General features: G+C 40.0%; 1 protein-coding gene across 23 annotated transcripts in view; it reads right to left on the bottom strand.

Moving 5' to 3' along the window:
* Positions 1-17,047, bottom strand: part of RBFOX2 (RNA binding fox-1 homolog 2) — a 255,042-nt gene that overhangs the window by 13,917 nt on the left and 224,078 nt on the right. For 13 of the 23 annotated variants that reach the window (XM_006170295.3, XM_006170300.3, XM_027769023.1 and 10 more), the window contains 5 exons: positions 14,870-14,930; positions 10,045-10,098; positions 9,828-9,920; positions 7,388-7,532; positions 3,432-3,471 (listed from right to left, as the gene is read on the bottom strand). In XM_006170295.3, the coding sequence (XP_006170357.1) occupies positions 3,432-3,471; positions 7,388-7,532; positions 9,828-9,920; positions 10,045-10,098; positions 14,870-14,930 (393 nt within the window). The remainder of the gene's footprint in view (positions 1-3,431; positions 3,472-7,387; positions 7,533-9,827; positions 9,921-10,044; positions 10,099-14,869; positions 14,931-17,047) is intronic. The other 10 variants (XM_006170297.3, XM_006170302.3, XM_006170298.3 and 7 more) reach the window with 3 other exon arrangements.

Below are 17,047 nucleotides of genomic sequence, written 5' to 3'. Positions count from 1 at the left end.
TCCCCTGTGTCTTTTCTTTAAGCTCTGGTTGGTGTACTTTTAAATAACAGATAAATCTTCTATTTTTTTGTATTTCTAATATGCACTTCTGAGAAAACAAGCACTAAATGTGTATCGACAGATTTCCATAGATGGGAAAGTACAGAGAAAGCAGAACAAACTCAAGGCAAAAGGCAAAAATGACAGGTGTTTTTTGGGTGTGTGTGTCTGTGTGTTAAGAAGAATCCTTTGCTTCCTCACATATGGAATATGGAATACACAGTTTTAAAAGCTATAATTACATCAGGCTTAACTTAACAGCTACCTCATACTGTATGCTTGCATCTCATTAGTGGGCTCAGATATTATTTTGAGATCAACTTTTTTCTCTGAGTAACTCTGTCTTAAGGTAGGAACTAAAGAAACTTAACGGCACTAATCACTACTCTGGTCAACAAGGGTTTGCTGGTCAAAAAAAATATTCCAACAAGATCACTGACTTACTTCTGTTTAGTCTGACAAAGTGATCCAATTAGTAGATAAAAAATTCAAGTGTATTTTCTTGACTAGTACAGAAAAATCATCAATCTCAAAAAAACATATTGCAAAGTTAGTAAATGAGAGAACTATAGAGAAGTATTTGATTTGTTGACTTAAGATGAAAGGAGGCAAACCTTAATAAAAGTAGGCTGTTATTTAGAAAAAAAAAGAGACCCAAATAAAGAATATATTAGAGAAAAACTAATTTAAGAAAGAATTCAAATAGAAGTGCTTGTTTTAATAGATCAGATTAAAAAAACTTAAATAATATAAAGGTCAGTTATATGACAATATGGATAATCATGTATGTGGGAGAATACACTTTTTAACATCATATGTCTATTTAGAAATGTGGAATTTGATGTAAAAGTAGGACAGATTTTCCTAATTCTGAAATTTCACTGTAAACATGGGAAAAAAAGATTTCCTTCATTACTCCTTAAACACATTCTAAGGAGAAAGGAGGATTTTAATTAAAGCACAAAGAGAGGTAATGAAATATGGGTTAGTTGGGTTTTATGCTTGGCTATACAAACAAGTTACGTGATCCTGGGTAAGTCACAATCTCTCTAAGAAACACAGCCATGAAGTTAGAGTGTTGGTCATGATAACGGCTACAGCTCCTTGAAGCAGTAGTTCAATTACAGCATACTCTGATGGCCTAAAGAGTACAGGTGTGTCGAATCACCTGCACCTCTGAGGACTGTACTGTCCTATCTGCTACCTGCAACACACACAACCTCTAAATGCAATACAAAAAAAGTGCGTTAACGTTTTCGGATTGTCAGAGAATCTCTGACAGACTGGAAATAGTTCACTAAAAATCTCTTACGGATTTTGGGATGTTGTGGTGGAGAAAGCATTTCTAGACCACTTTAACGTATCCTTACAGAATAATTTCATACTGATAAATCTTTCTCATAAAATTGTTTCATAATGATTTGGGTGATAAGACCAAGCTTGCATTCAGAAAAAGACCATCTGAAGAGGGCCTAATAAGACCTGAAAACTCAAAAACTTGCACTGTCAGTTAGATCACTTGGTCCTTATTTAAAATATTATACGACAAGCCAATTGTGGAACGTTAGCTACAGCCAGACAGTGAGTAACGGATCACATGTGAATGTGACCGGTAGCAACACACCGTGTGGCAGTCACTGACTGAAGGAGAGCCAGGTTGCTTGTTAATGCTACTCATTTCCTTCTGCAGAGTCTGAAGAACAGATCCACGGACTGTGAACCTTCTGACTGAAAAAAGTTCTTCCGAACTGACTCTCTGGCAACCTTTCATTAGCACACTGTTCAGTGGCATCAGCCCCTTATTCCATTTTTACAAGATAATGCTCTCTCAAAGTATAAAAAATAGGAAGCACACAATTCAGAAAGCTTATTGCCATCTACATAAATCAAAACTCTAATGATCTAAAGAGGGATGTGAAATGAGAAGAAAAGCAGAGAAGGCAGAGAGTTGGTAAGGCTAATCTAGTCCTGTTATTTATGCGTGCAAATACGACAGCAAATGACACGACTTTAAACCTGCTGATCATCTCAGGAATCAATCAGTGATAAACACAGAACCTCTGTGGGTATAGGGAAGGGAAAAGAATATGTCCAGTAGACTGACCCTAGCAATGATCAGGAAACCTAAAGGCTTAGTTTTTGCACCCAGGGGCAAGCGCAGTGGCAGAGAAGCATGCTTGCATTCTTAAATATATAAATATATATATATATATGTCCACAAGGAAAAACGAAATAAAAATTAAATAAATTATATTTGGAACCTCTAAATGCAATACAAAAAAAGTGCGTTAACGTTTTCGGATTGTCAGAGAATCTCTGACAGACTGGAAATAGTTCACTAAAAATCTCTTACGGATTTTGGGATGTTGTGGTGGAGAAAGCATTTCTAGACCACTTTAACGTATCCTTACAGAATAATTTCATACTGATAAATCTTTCTCATAAAATTGTTTCATAATGATTTGGGTGATAAGACCAAGCTTGCATTCAGAAAAAGACCATCTGAAGAGGGCCTAATAAGACCTGAAAACTCAAAAACTTGCACTGTCAGTTAGATCACTTGGTCCTTATTTAAAATATTATACGACAAGCCAATTGTGGAACGTTAGCTACAGCCAGACAGTGAGTAACGGATCACATGTGAATGTGACCGGTAGCAACACACCGTGTGGCAGTCACTGACTGAAGGAGAGCCAGGTTGCTTGTTAATGCTACTCATTTCCTTCTGCAGAGTCTGAAGAACAGATCCACGGACTGTGAACCTTCTGACTGAAAAAAGTTCTTCCGAACTGACTCTCTGGCAACCTTTCATTAGCACACTGTTCAGTGGCATCAGCCCCTTATTCCATTTTTACAAGATAATGCTCTCTCAAAGTATAAAAAATAGGAAGCACACAATTCAGAAAGCTTATTGCCATCTACATAAATCAAAACTCTAATGATCTAAAGAGGGATGTGAAATGAGAAGAAAAGCAGAGAAGGCAGAGAGTTGGTAAGGCTAATCTAGTCCTGTTATTTATGCGTGCAAATACGACAGCAAATGACACGACTTTAAACCTGCTGATCATCTCAGGAATCAATCAGTGATAAACACAGAACCTCTGTGGGTATAGGGAAGGGAAAAGAATATGTCCAGTAGACTGACCCTAGCAATGATCAGGAAACCTAAAGGCTTAGTTTTTGCACCCAGGGGCAAGCGCAGTGGCAGAGAAGCATGCTTGCATTCTTAAATATATAAATATATATATATATATGTCCACAAGGAAAAACGAAATAAAAATTAAATAAATTATATTTGGAAAAACAAAAACAAAAACAAACCAAAGAAACAGAAAAAAAAAGGCTGGCTTGTCAGGGGATGGGGTCAAGGCGGCCCCGGTGTGTGTACTTACATAGAGGTCAGCACCGTAAAATCCGTCCTGGTAAACCACACTGCAGAAAATCCACACAAAAACAAAAACAAAAAAACAAAAGAACAGAAACACATTCCGGTTATTGAGGACGGCAGCATGCACATGCGCTCTACACAGGCAGGTGATGTATGAACACAAAACCTGGGCTGGAGGCCACAGCCAGTCACTGAGAAAAATGTGAAAATGCACACACATGTTACACAGCTCCAGGACATGTGAGGAGAGGGAAAGGTGTGCAAAACTGCAACGAGCAACCTGGATCTCTGGTTATTAAAGTAACATTGACACAACAGAAAAGCACTCACAGGAGAGCCTAACACAGCTACTGAAAATCTGCAGGACTGGAAACATCACCTTTTGGTGTCTGGTATATTTTTTAAAATAAGCTTGCTCCAGCAGGAAGATTTCTTTATAGAGCTTATAAAGTGGGGTGGGTGTCTGAATGGGCTTAATGCAAGAAAAATGAACCCAAAGAATTTCACTGGGGCAGGACGTGTGTGTAAAATGTTTGAAAATTAGGTTTAGTATTTTGTTTTTGGTTTTGTAGCATATGTAAACTTTTTTTCTGATATCCATACATCACCTGCTTTTTACCCTGCACATTAGACATGCGATAAGATTTGGCTGATCACACAAGCATGCAAAGTATTATTATTCAGCATTTTAAGAACCAATGCAACACCTCAGAAAAACAAGTCAATCAATTCTGACCAAAGGAAATAGAGGAATGTAATTAAAAAAACAAAAAACAAAAAAAACACAACCAAAAATACCCACAATGCATTGCTTTCACAAGCAGAGATAATGAGCTAAAGGTTAAGGTGATTGGTCCAAGGTCCAAGAATTGAAAGGTGCAGTGGGGATCCCAGATAGTAACAATATAATCCAGAGTGGGAGGAGTAACTGGAGATCTTAAGGGTTCTTTTTCGACCATAAGAATACTTATGGAATTCTGAGAAATACAACTGATAACTGAAATTCTGGGAATGCCTAAGGATCATGTCTTATTTAAAAGAGTAAAACTGAGAAGGTAGTGGGTTAGGAATAAAAGGGTTTATTTTCCTGATTAGATAATGAATTTGTAGCAGACAAATAATGCATATGACCCTCCCCCCTTTAAATCCTCAGCAGCACTACGCTACTTTTCTTTTTTTTTTTAAAAAATAATTATTTATTTAATTTTATTTATTCATTCATTTATTTTAATTTGACCAGAGAAAGATACACAGAGAGAGGGAGGGAAAGTGAGAAAGCAAGCCACCAGGTCCCGTACTTGAACCGCGGTTGGCCATGTGGGAGTGTCCAGCACCTTAACCACCACGCCACCTGCTGGTTCCCACTACACTATTTTTCTTAAAATACAGATTTCCAACCTTGTGAAGTATTTTTGTGCATATAGACTTTCCCCAGAACGTCATTCTGGGACCAAAAGACATGGGATAGCAGTAGAGATAAAAGATAAGACTTTCTTGTACATATCTGTAAGCCAAGATTTGGCTGTTTTAAATTAGATGATCTGTTAGTTTATTCAACTAAAGCTAGAAATTTTCACTACTACCTTCTCTGTTATAATAAACAAGCTGGCAAGTAAGGTTGTCAAATAATATTTTTACCTTGAATATGAAAATCTGTTTCTTATGGTGGCCGAAAAGTTTCTGAATTCTACTTCTAATGATATTCTGTTGTATTTATAGGATAGTTATGGTCACACTTTGCAAAGACCCTGATACTGTATTACACAACAGGCAAATCAAGTTCATCTTTAATGCTCATTTAGCTAAGTACTATACACCTTACAGTCTCTGAATGCAGTTAAAATCTGGTATGAGAAAATAATTTGCCTCTCAGTTTCATGTTAGTAAAAAAGAGACTTGTTCACAATGAGGAGGCTAACAAATGGGAAGCACACTGAGGCCACGTGATGGCTACTTAGCTCTCAGTGATTTCAATAAGGGGATGTATGCAAAGATTTAAAAATATTCCTTCTCTAGAGAAGAGTGTCGGCCTTAAAAACCTGAATACATTTACCCTAAGTCAATTTCCAACTTACTGGGAATATTCACATAAGTTCTGGAAAAATTCCAATATTCCTTGTAACAAATGCCCCAAGAAGGCTAGAACACAATGATTAATGATGGAATTATTCTACTAAGCTGAAAAGCGATTCTAGGCCATTCCCCATAAAATACTGGACTTATTCCTTGCCATCTTCCATGTAAACAGGTGGTTTAGTTAATAAAAAAGAAAACATGGGATATTAGTGTTCAATGTAATGCACAGAAATCAATGTGATTAGACTTAAAGATAAAATATTTTTGAGCAAATATTTAGCTGACACAGAGTAGGCAGAGAATGGGCTCTCAAGTCTGGCCAATTTACTAACTGACCTACATTGAATAGGAATGAATTCAACCACTTTAACTCAAGAATGTTAAAAAATAAAGATGTCCCATGTTTCTGGTGAGCGATCTCTTTGCAAATATGATGACAAACTCTCTTGGATTGAAATGGAAGACACCTTATAGGCACTTTTCCTAGTTTATAGAACTTCCAAAGGTTCAATTTTATGTTCCACTTGAATTATTTCCTGATGAAATAATACTGCATCTTTATTCACGTCTTTAAAGAGATGTCAGAGGTTGAAGGTCAAAGGTCAAGTTGAGAGGAAAAAAGACAAAATTAAAAGTAAGTAATGGCAGAAGATGGAGATGATGGGATGCATGGGAGTTTCAACATCTATAAACTGCACATGAAAGTTAATTTCTGAAGCAGTTCCCTTCTAGTGTCTTTTGGAGCCTGCCTACGTCGACATGCATACTTGCATTCTCTAATAAGAATGCTTTAATTCAGTGGGATAGAGGACTCCTAAAGGTATGTCCATTTAGTTTATGAATGAATGAACGCTAAGTTAGTACAATGCAAGGTTAAGCCAATTTTGCTATTAGAAAAGGACATACAAATGAGGCTCTCATGTTTCAGTAAGTAGCAGCTCATAGGCTTCTCTGCCACTGTCTATTCCTTAATGAGACTACCAGAAGAAAAAAGCCTATCACAGCAGAGAAGAGATGAAGAGAAATGTCACATCTTTGAAGAGAGTAAGTTCTTGGTACAGCTGACTTATAAAAATCCACTCTTCATGAAAATATACATTTCAGGCTGACCCTGAGAAACAACTAAAGACAAAACCTGCCATCTTCACTCCTTCTCCTCCATTCAATAACAAAGGATTTATTTGTTGCTATGGAATCATTCCACTGCATGAGACACCCTCTGTATAAAAATCACAGAATTGAAGGATGCTCAGCTACATTAGTTGTTTTACCATCATTCAGAAGCCAACTGCAGTTTAATTCCTCCTACTTCTCCCTTTCTCCCTTGATTCAATTGGACTTGGTTCATCTTTGAATTAACCTCTTTTAATCCGTTTCCTACAAAGAAAGCAAATCCATTGTGGGTAACTAGCTCTGCTGCTCACCACCCAGGCAGTGGAACCAAAGGGGAGGGCACTGAGTGCCTCAGCCCCCAACAGGGTGGTGACAAGGGGTGAACACAGCAGATGCCACCTTTACTACAGTCTTGAGCTCCTCTTTTGGTTCTCTGACGTAGTGTTAATCCATATTCGTGCGCTGCTGAGTGACAACTCCATGCCGACACACTGCTAGTAAACACAAGACGGTTCTGGCTGCTGTCTTAAGCCATTACCACAAGGGCTTAAGGTGGCCCAAATGAGGATTTATAGAATGAATTACCACTTTGAAACATTCTCATGATGACAGAGTTTGGTTCTTGCCATTTAATCTGTTAATTTGCAAATATTCATCGAATGTCTAGCATGTGGCATGGCAACATCCCAGAAGTTATGAGAGGGCCATGGTATTCTTTTTTTTCCAGTTGCTTATTATAGAAACATATTGATTTTGGAATCTAATGCTTACCCTGGATAGGCGGGGATGGCTGTTGGAGGTACCGCTCGGACTGCACCGTATACCGTCCGCCCTCTGCCCCTCAGATGGGCTCCTCTGAAAGCCGCTGCCGTGGTGGCCGCAGTAGGGTAAGGAAAGCCAGGAACTAAAGGGAGACCCAAAATGTGACAGAAATGTCAACTTTCATTCAATAGCAACTTGTGAACCAATTGTAAGAAAATGAAAACTGGTACCACATCCTTCCTGAAAAGGTGGCACATCTATTATTCAATGGACTTCCTACTCTGGGTCTCTGAGTGAGAAAGAAATGGAAAGGGAGACCCAATATACAAATGCAAATGACTCTATGTTTCACTTATCACAAATCTTTATTTTCTGGAGAGGTTTTTGCTATAGGGTGAGTGCACTTGCCAGAAAGATAGATAGATAGATAGATAGATAGATAGATAGAAAGCAAGAAATCACCCCCCAGGGGGAATGGACATGCCGCAATCCCTTCTTCTCCATTCTTCTCTTGGGATCTTGGGAACGCAAGCATATGCACCCGGCGTGAGTTTAAGTCACCAGGTTTGGGATTTGAACTGTGGCCGACTAGGTGGGAGTCTAGCAATGTAGCCATTACGCCATCTGCTCGTCCCACTTATCACAAATCTTGAGTGAATTTTCTCTGGTCCTCTCCAATTTTAGCATTAAAATGCAAGTTGGTGAGAAATGAAGTCCAAAAGCTCTGAGAACTACTGTCACAGTAAGAATATAGCTTTTAATTTTTGTGGATATTTTAAATCAGAGCAATATACACTCTTTAACTGGCCAGTTATCAATCTTATTCCCAAACATTATTATGTACATATAACAATTATTCCTTAAAAGAAAGAATATTCTTTTCTTTTTTTGGAGAAGATTTTTTGCTATAGGGTGCGTGCACTCGCCAGAAAGACAGAGAGAGACAGAGATGGAAAGCGAGAAATCACCCCCTGGGGGGATGGCCAAGCTGCAATTCCTTCTCCATTCTCCTCTTGGGATCTTGCGCCCGCATGCACACGCGCCCCGTGTGAGTTTAAGCCACCGGGTCCAGGACTCAAACCGCGGTCAACTACGTGGGAGTCCAGTGACATAGCCATTACCCTAACTGCTGGTCCCAGAAAGGATATTCTTTTCATATTTTTATGTGGTGCCAAACTCCAAGTCTTACAATAGCCTTTAGATATTTCATTTTGTCAATTTCATTCCTTTATCTATTGTGTTTTAATCCTAAAATGGATGGTAAGAGGGAACCCACTCCTCTCCTGTTGCCTTGTAGCCTTCAGAGAGGTGAATGTTTTCTTTTTTGTGTGTGTGGTTTTTTTTTTTTTTTGGGAGAGATTTTTGCTATAGGGCGTGTGCGTTCGCCAGACAGACAGAGAGAGACAGAGAGATAGAAAGCGAGAAATCACACCCCAGGGGGGATGGCCATGCCGCAATCCCTTCTCCTCCATTCTCCTCTTGGGATCTTGGGCATGCACGCACACGCGCCCGGCGTGAGTTTAAGCCACCGGGTCCAGGACTCAAACCGCGGTTAACTACGTGGGAGTCCAGTGACATAGCCCTTACGCTAACTGCTGGTCCCGTGAGAGGTGAATGTTTTCTGAGGGCCCATTACAGGTGTGTCATTCTCTGGGTGTACAGAGATGTGCTGAGACACAGCTTCCCTGTTCACTGAATTCTGTGTGATTATCTCTCTTACTGGAGCAAAATGGTTCAGATAAAAATGACTGTAGTGTTATCAAGAGAGCTGAGAATAATCAGTAATACTGCCAGTGCTTAAAGTGATCCCCTCCTGAAGAGCCTGAAGTTGACTTGCAGAGGAAACACATGATGTATGCTATATAAACTTCTTTTGTTTCCGTTATTATCAAATACAGACTAAAATATTCTTTCTTTTGTTCTTTGGGAGAGGTTTTTGCTATAGGCACATGTGCTTGCCAGAAAGACAGAGAGACACAGAGAGACAGAAAGTGAGAAATTACCCTCCAGGGGAGAAGGCCACGCCGCAATCCCTTCTCCATTCTCTTGTCAGGATTGGGATCCTGGGCATGCACGCACCTGCGCCTGGCTTGAGTTTAAACCACAGGGTCCGGGACTCGAGCCGTGTTCTACTACATGGGAGTCTAGTGACATAGCCATGACGCTAAATGCTGGTCTCCAGACTAAAATATTCTTCATATGCCCCTCACCATCTCTACCATTCCCAGCTATTTTTGCTTGGTGGCACTGTTACCTTGGTCAGGAAGACTGTGGCACAGGTTAAGCAGGACAGGGCCTGTGACAGTATATATTCTCTCTCTCAGGAGTGTTCTCCTTTTCAGTTATTATAGTAGGAAAACACAAACAATGATGACAACAACAACAAACTAGCATACCACTGTTTACTCACGACATCGAAACCTATGCCAGGCCAACATAGGCTACTTACTGATTAAAGGAATGTAAGTGTTGATACCCCCTCTTCCTGACAGGGGCACTGCTGCATCATTGCCTAGGGATACATCTGCTTGAAAGCTGGATGCTGGTTGCATTTAAAAAAAAAAAAGAAAAATAGAAAAATTAAAGATTAAAAAGGAATAGCAGGATACAAAACAATAAAAGCTATAGCTCAAAAGCACAAAAGGAAACATTAGCTTAAATACTACCTGCATACAACTCGGGGCCATATACAGCTCCAACTACTGGGCTTAATTTCCAACCTGTAACGGCAAAGAGGACAGCAAGTGTTTCAGATCATGTGAAGTAACGGGGTGACCAGCGCATGCAATGCTGGCTTTGACAGTGAAGGGCTTATTTTTGCCTATTATCAACTTTTCCTTGTGTGACAGATTGGGATGTGTATGAGAATAATGGTATTGTCTTTATCACAGTGAAGAGATAAAAGGAGGGCTGAGAGTGGGTGGGCATGGGGAAGAGGGGATGAGAATAGAGGGAACTTGGGAAGCAGAGAGAAAGATGGAGAGGAAATGAGAGGAGGAAAAAGAAATATAAATAAATCAATCCTGGGGTTTATAGCTTATTTCTCTCATAGGTTACCTAAAATAGGCTTGTTTGTTTATTTATTTGTTTGTTTGTTTATTTATTTATTTATTTTAGTTTAGAAAAAAGGGAAGAAGCCTGTCACTCTGTATCGCACTGGTATATTTTTTCTTTTCTTAGTAAAAATACATGCTGAACTAGCTGATGGCATAATGATTACATCACTGTGGTTCAAATCCTGGACCTGGCAGCATAAAACACGCTGGGCACGTGTGTGTGTGCACCTAAGATCCTGAGAGGAGAATGGAGGAGAAGGGATTGCAGAGTGGCCAATCCCCTTCAGGGTCGGGGGGAGGGTGATTTCTTGCTTGCTGTCTCTGTTTCTGTCTCTCCGATGAATGCGTGCGTCCTAAAGTAAAAATCTCTCTAAAAAACAAAACAAAACGAAATATGCTTCCTAGGGTTTGAGACCCTAATATTTACTTATTTATTTTTATTTTTAAAAAGAACTATGTAACTTTATTTATCTGTCTTTAAAAATTAGACCAGAGAGGAACAGACTGAGAGGAAGTGAGAAAGCAAGCACCAGGTCCAGGACTCCAACCATGGCTGGTCATGTGGGAGTCCAGAGTCATTTATTTGTTTGTTTGTTTATTTATTTATTTATTTTAGTTTAGAAAAAAGGGAAGAAGCCTGTCACTCTGTATCGCACTGGTATATTTTTTCTTTTCTTAGTAAAAATACATGCTGAACTAGCTGATGGCATAATGATTACATCACTGTGGTTCAAATCCTGGACCTGGCAGCATAAAACACGCTGGGCACGTGTGTGTGTGCACCTAAGATCCTGAGAGGAGAATGGAGGAGAAGGGATTGCAGAGTGGCCAATCCCCTTCAGGGTCGGGGGGAGGGTGATTTCTTGCTTGCTGTCTCTGTTTCTGTCTCTCCGATGAATGCGTGCGTCCTAAAGTAAAAATCTCTCTAAAAAACAAAACAAAACGAAATATGCTTCCTAGGGTTTGAGACCCTAATATTTACTTATTTATTTTTATTTTTAAAAAGAACTATGTAACTTTATTTATCTGTCTTTAAAAATTAGACCAGAGAGGAACAGACTGAGAGGAAGTGAGAAAGCAAGCACCAGGTCCAGGACTCCAACCATGGCTGGTCATGTGGGAGTCCAGAGTCCTTAACTACCACACCACCTGCTGGCCCAAATATTTATTTATTTTTAAGGTTAATTTTTCTTCTGGGGGAAGAGGGGCGAGAACCCCCAAAAGGGTCTTCATGTCATGGCCCACCCCCGGCTCAGTCTGCCCAGATTACGGGCACGTGTGCCCATAATGGCATGCTCATGGAGGTCCTGAACAAGAAGCCAGGACCTTTCCCATGTGGGTCCAATTGCATCACCACCAAGTCACTACGTGGCCCTGCACTTTTTTATCCATCACCTCAACACTGCTTACTGCTCTAGTTGTTTTAAGAAGGCATTCTGTGGCTGAATTTAAATGTGACCTGGATTTTTGACTCCATGATCGATTATGCTATACTGGCATTCTGCGTACACTGAGACTCTCTCTCACTGAGGTTTCATCAGTGCTCACCAAGTGAAAAAGGAAAGAAAGACATGCAATAATAAAACTCAACTTCAGTTCATATTTTTTCAAGATTTTAATGTGTAATGAACACATTTAAGTCAAGGACACTGAGCTGCTGTCTAACACTAAATTAAACTAAATATTAAGAGTTTCCAAATACATTTGATGCCAATTTTATTTATTCATATCTTTTGAATATGGTAAGTGTTACAAAAAAGGAGAGAGCAGTTGGTGTGCGGTTAAGACATTGGACTCCCACTTGGCTGACTGCAGTGTGAGCCCCGGATTCTGCGGCCTGAAAAATCACACCAAGCACATGTATACGTTGCCCAAAATCCCAAGAAGAGAATGGAGAAGGGAATTCAGCGAGGCCATCCCTCTCAGGGGTGATTTCTCACTTTCCCTCTCTCTGTTTCTCTCTAGCAAGCACATGTGCCCCATGGAGAAATCTATTTAATAAAAAAAAAAATAAAAAAAATAAAAAGGAGAGAAAAATATACCACTGCTCACTGAGAGCGAATAGAATTCCATACAAAAGCTTTAATCAATAAATATTTCTTGACTGTTACACATAACGAGCACACGTCCTATTTTTTTCTGAAAGATAGGTTCTTTTGCTGATTTGTATTATCTCAAGTCCCTAGCTAGCACCATGTCACTGCTCTCTATAGACACACAAATAGAAGAAAAAGCCAATTCTACTGAAGTAACCAGATTTAAATGGCCACAAGCAAAGATATTATTCAAGGAAAAAATTTATTCTTTCTGAATCAAACCAATCTCCTACTCATCATCTTATGTGCTCATGATAGTGATGTCCATTATTTTAAATTAAATTTTGACAAAATATGGGTCAAATCCTACTTAAATTGTAAGAGCACTAAAGTTCTGCAGTGTCAAATGTCTGCAAATTGCACAAATATTGTTCGGTGCTTCTGCACAAATTAAGTGATCGCAACCAAAATAAATGAAAATGCCGACCGCGAATTCATCAGAAGGAACCCTCGGCACTGTCCTTAGACCTTCGACACAGCAGCAGGCTTCCTGAATGCCAATTTAGAGCAACATGCAACAAGTGACCTTTCTTCCACCAATGGAACTAATCCCCGAGCCCACATTTTAAATCCATACGATGGTGTAGACTGATGTGCTGGTACTACTTGAGGATTTTCAGTTTAGTACAATTTACAGTGTATTTTCACAGATGCCGTTTAACCTTCACAAAACGCAGAGCGGGACATAATACTGGTACTGCATCTGCAACTGCGGTGAGGACTACACTTCTCTGGGCCTCATTTCCTAAATAGTAAGCTGAGAGAGACTGTGTTTTTGAATTATTTAATTAAATTAATTAATTTATTAAAATCTGACCAGAGGGGACAAAGCAAGAGAACACGAAAGAGAGAGAAAGAGAGGGAGAGAGAGAGAGAAAGCAAGTCACCAGGTCCGGGACTCGAATCGTGGTCGGCCATGTGGGAGCCCAGCGCCCTTAACCGCCACTCCACCTGCTAGCCAAGAGTTGGGTTGTGATGGTTTGTGAAGAACCTCAGGGGCTGAAATACTGCGGCCCAGCTTACAGAAACCAAAATAGCATTGGACAGAGACTGGCCTGCTGTCAGAGCAAAGCGAGGCTGGGGCACAGGGGAGCTGGCCTTCTGGATGCCAGTCTGGCTCCTGTCACAACACTTTCTGGATCTATGACACCCGTGGCTCTCCTTTTATTTTGGTCACACTGGGTTTTTAGTGCGGAACTGTGTTTTTACAACAGTAGGTAAGAGGTAAGAAAACCATGCATAAAGTGCATTAGTCCGAGCAGCTCCTCATTCGCTGCTGTATATGTTAGGGTACTGTGTAAGAATGTATCTAGAATAAAAGGGAGAGGTGTTTGTTTGTTTTTTTTTTTTTTTTTTGAGACATTTTTGCTATAGGGTGCGTACGCTCACCAAAAAGAGAGATAGAGAGACAGAAAGCAAGAAATTGCCCCCCAGGGGGGATGGCCATGCTGCAATCCCTTCTCCTCCATTCTCCTCTTGGGATCTTGGGCACATATGCCAGGTGTGAGTTTAACACTAGGTCTGGGACTCAAACCACAGTCGACTACATGAGAGTCTAGCAACATAGCCATTATGCCAACTGCTGGTTCCTAAAAGGGAGAATTTTGCTGCTTTGGTAAAAAATTAGAACCCACTGTGCTAGAGTGTGGGAGATCTCAGGAACCAATCCATTTGATTTTTTGTTTTTCTCCCATTTGAGTGATATAAAAGCTCTGTTTTTATTGGGACAAATCATTCACAGAAAATTTCATTGTCAATGAGAAACGTTTAAAAAACTTGCTAAATAACATGCGATCATAGACTAGAAAGTTACACACACACGAGCGTGCGCGCGTGCACACACACGCACACACAGTTGCTACCTCTAGGCCTTATAAATAGAAAAGTGAGGGACTGGGACTTACAGAAGGAATTAAGACATACTCACCCTTCCCACAATACACTCGTGCTCAGAGGAGCAGGAATTGGTAGTGAAAGTGAGAACTGATGGACATCCAGGGAGGGGTGTTGTGAACAAGTCTAACATATTACAAAGAACGACAGAAACTAAAATAGAGAGTGCTTGGATGCAACTTTGTGTCAGGAGGCAACCCCCAATGACATGTTTGTACTGTGTAGAAGATAAACTTTACTGAGAATACAATAATTTAATAACTAGAATCCTAAGCTTAATTCTAACAAAAAGCCAACATGCAGAGAAAATATTCTCTTAGATAAAAAGGCTATCTCGACATAAATAAAAACAACCGTCTTAACATTCAAAGAAAGATACTTAAATATTTGTAAATAATTCATATATTTATATGAAAATAAATGACAGCCTTCCGAAGGTTTCTTACCATTTGCATATGGTGTGACCATCTTTTTATTGGTCATTACGCGTGCTGTAGCATTATTCACCTAGAAGTAACAAGTGGAAAGAATGGGCAGGGAGATGAAGACCAAGTTAGGGAACACGCAGTGCTCATCCAATAACACAGTACTTAGTTTAAAATGTAAATTTCTGAGAGCTTTAAATAATCAATACAGCAATATAAAATATTAATTTACAGTGTTTTAAAGCACTTATTAAAGGAGGCTAACAAGAGTAAAATGTAGTTTTTCAGTCTCCAAATGGAAAACTAGGGCTTCTTTGCCACTCAGTACTCCAAAGAAAAAATATATTTCAAGTTCTTTGGAGATCTCTTGAACAGAGAAGTCTCTGTATCAAGGAAAATATGAGGGAAAAGTAAACAGAAAACAGCATTTGCAAATGAACACTAACGTTCATGAATAAAACAGAGGCTTACCACTTGGGTTATGAAAAAGACTTAGAGGGAGATAATTGGTAAGTGTCCACGATTTTACTGTCTGAGGTTAGTAAACAAATAAAGGAACTTAGATTCCCATGTTGACAGTCTTCTGGACCACTCTGAATTTCCTAGACTATATATAGTCTATACACTTAAAAATAAAGTTTTCAGAAGGCCTTTCAGTAGGCACTTCAAAGAACTGAGTAAAGGGGCCAGCAGGTGATGTGGTGGTTGAGGCACTGGACTCCCACACGGTCAACTGCGGTTCGAGTCCTAGACCCAGGGGCTTGAAAACCATTCTGGGCACATGTGCGAGGAGGCCCAAAATCCAGAAAGGAGAATGGAGAAAGGATCATGGTGAGCACATCCCGTTGGGGGTGATTTCTCACTTTGCCTCTTTCTGTGATGGCAAAAATCTTAAAAACAAAACAAAACAGAAACCTAAAGAAAGAAAGTGCGTCTTTGTTTTGTGGCACTCTCCAGCCTCATTAGAGAGCTGCATGCTCTAAAGCATTCTGAGGGCGAGGGTAAGCAGGATGGCACAGATGGTGCTGCCGCAGCCCCTGACAGAACTGCCCTCCAAGTTCTTGTGAGCAGCATAAAGCCTCACCAGAGAACCTGATTATCCACTGTGCTGTCAGGTCACAAAACATGCCAATTAAAAATGTATATAAAATAGAAATGTCTTATTTTGCCTGTTGGAATTTACATTGTGCTAGATTTGCACAGTGCTCAAGTTGTGTTATAAAAAGGCCAATTTCAAGTCGAGTAGAATTGGGACAAAAAACCCTCTCAGTGTGCCATTTAGGATTTGTATAGTGATATGCCTCCTATATGAGGACAGAGCTTGAAACTCCATTTACTCTAGTTTGACCCACCAAATAATATAAACATTTCACATTTAAAAAGAAAGAATGGGATACAACAATGATGAGACTGAGAGCATGCAGTTAAAACACACACACACACAAAACAAAAAAGAAAAGAGAAAGAAAAAACCACTCAATTTTGGAAAGGAAGGAGAAGGTGGAAAGCAAGGTCTCACAGACAAGGATCAGAATGGAGCAAGAGCGTAAACTGGCTGGGAGAGCAGAATGCAACCAAGCACTGAACAGGGACCATGGCCAGAACCAACCAGAAACCACCAGTCAGCGAGAGAGACCAGCTGCGGGTGAGGGAGGGACAGGACAGGAAGGGAGAGTGGGAAGAGGATGGGTGAGAATGTGGGTAAAGAGGACAGGAAGGTAGGGGAAAGAGAAGTCAGGAAGGGAGTCACGGGCAGGAGAGAGGACTGTTACGGGCAAAGAAAGGACAGTCCAGAGCTACAAACAGGGGAGTGAGGAAAAGTAGGAAAGGCATGGGGGCAGGAAGTGCATTAATAAAACCAGCCAAACTGGAGTTCAGTAACTCTGAGTAAGATGTGCGAGGGGAAAATCACCATGAAGTCAGTAATCAAACAGCTCAGACGGCTACAAAACAATATGTACATCCAAAGTCCAGGAGGCATTACTCAACAGCATTGAAAATAAAAAGGGGGAGGGAAAGGAGAGGAGCGACAAGTCAATCACATTTTGTAGTGTTAATGTGAGATGGCAGATGGACTTTTTCTTTCTTATTTAATTGTTTTGTAATTACATTTTTAAAAGCTTCTTCTCTAGTGCTTTTGTTTCACTTACCGCCAACGGGCACCATCGCCAGCATTGTGTATAGTTACCATGGAAAGAG

The sequence above is a fragment of the Tupaia chinensis genome, unplaced genomic scaffold, assembly GCF_000334495.1.
Source record: "Tupaia chinensis unplaced genomic scaffold, TupChi_1.0 Scaffold148234_1, whole genome shotgun sequence".
NCBI lineage: Eukaryota > Metazoa > Chordata > Mammalia > Scandentia > Tupaiidae > Tupaia > Tupaia belangeri.
Note: the sequence above shows the minus strand (reverse complement) of the source record. Positions and strands in the feature narration are given on the sequence as shown.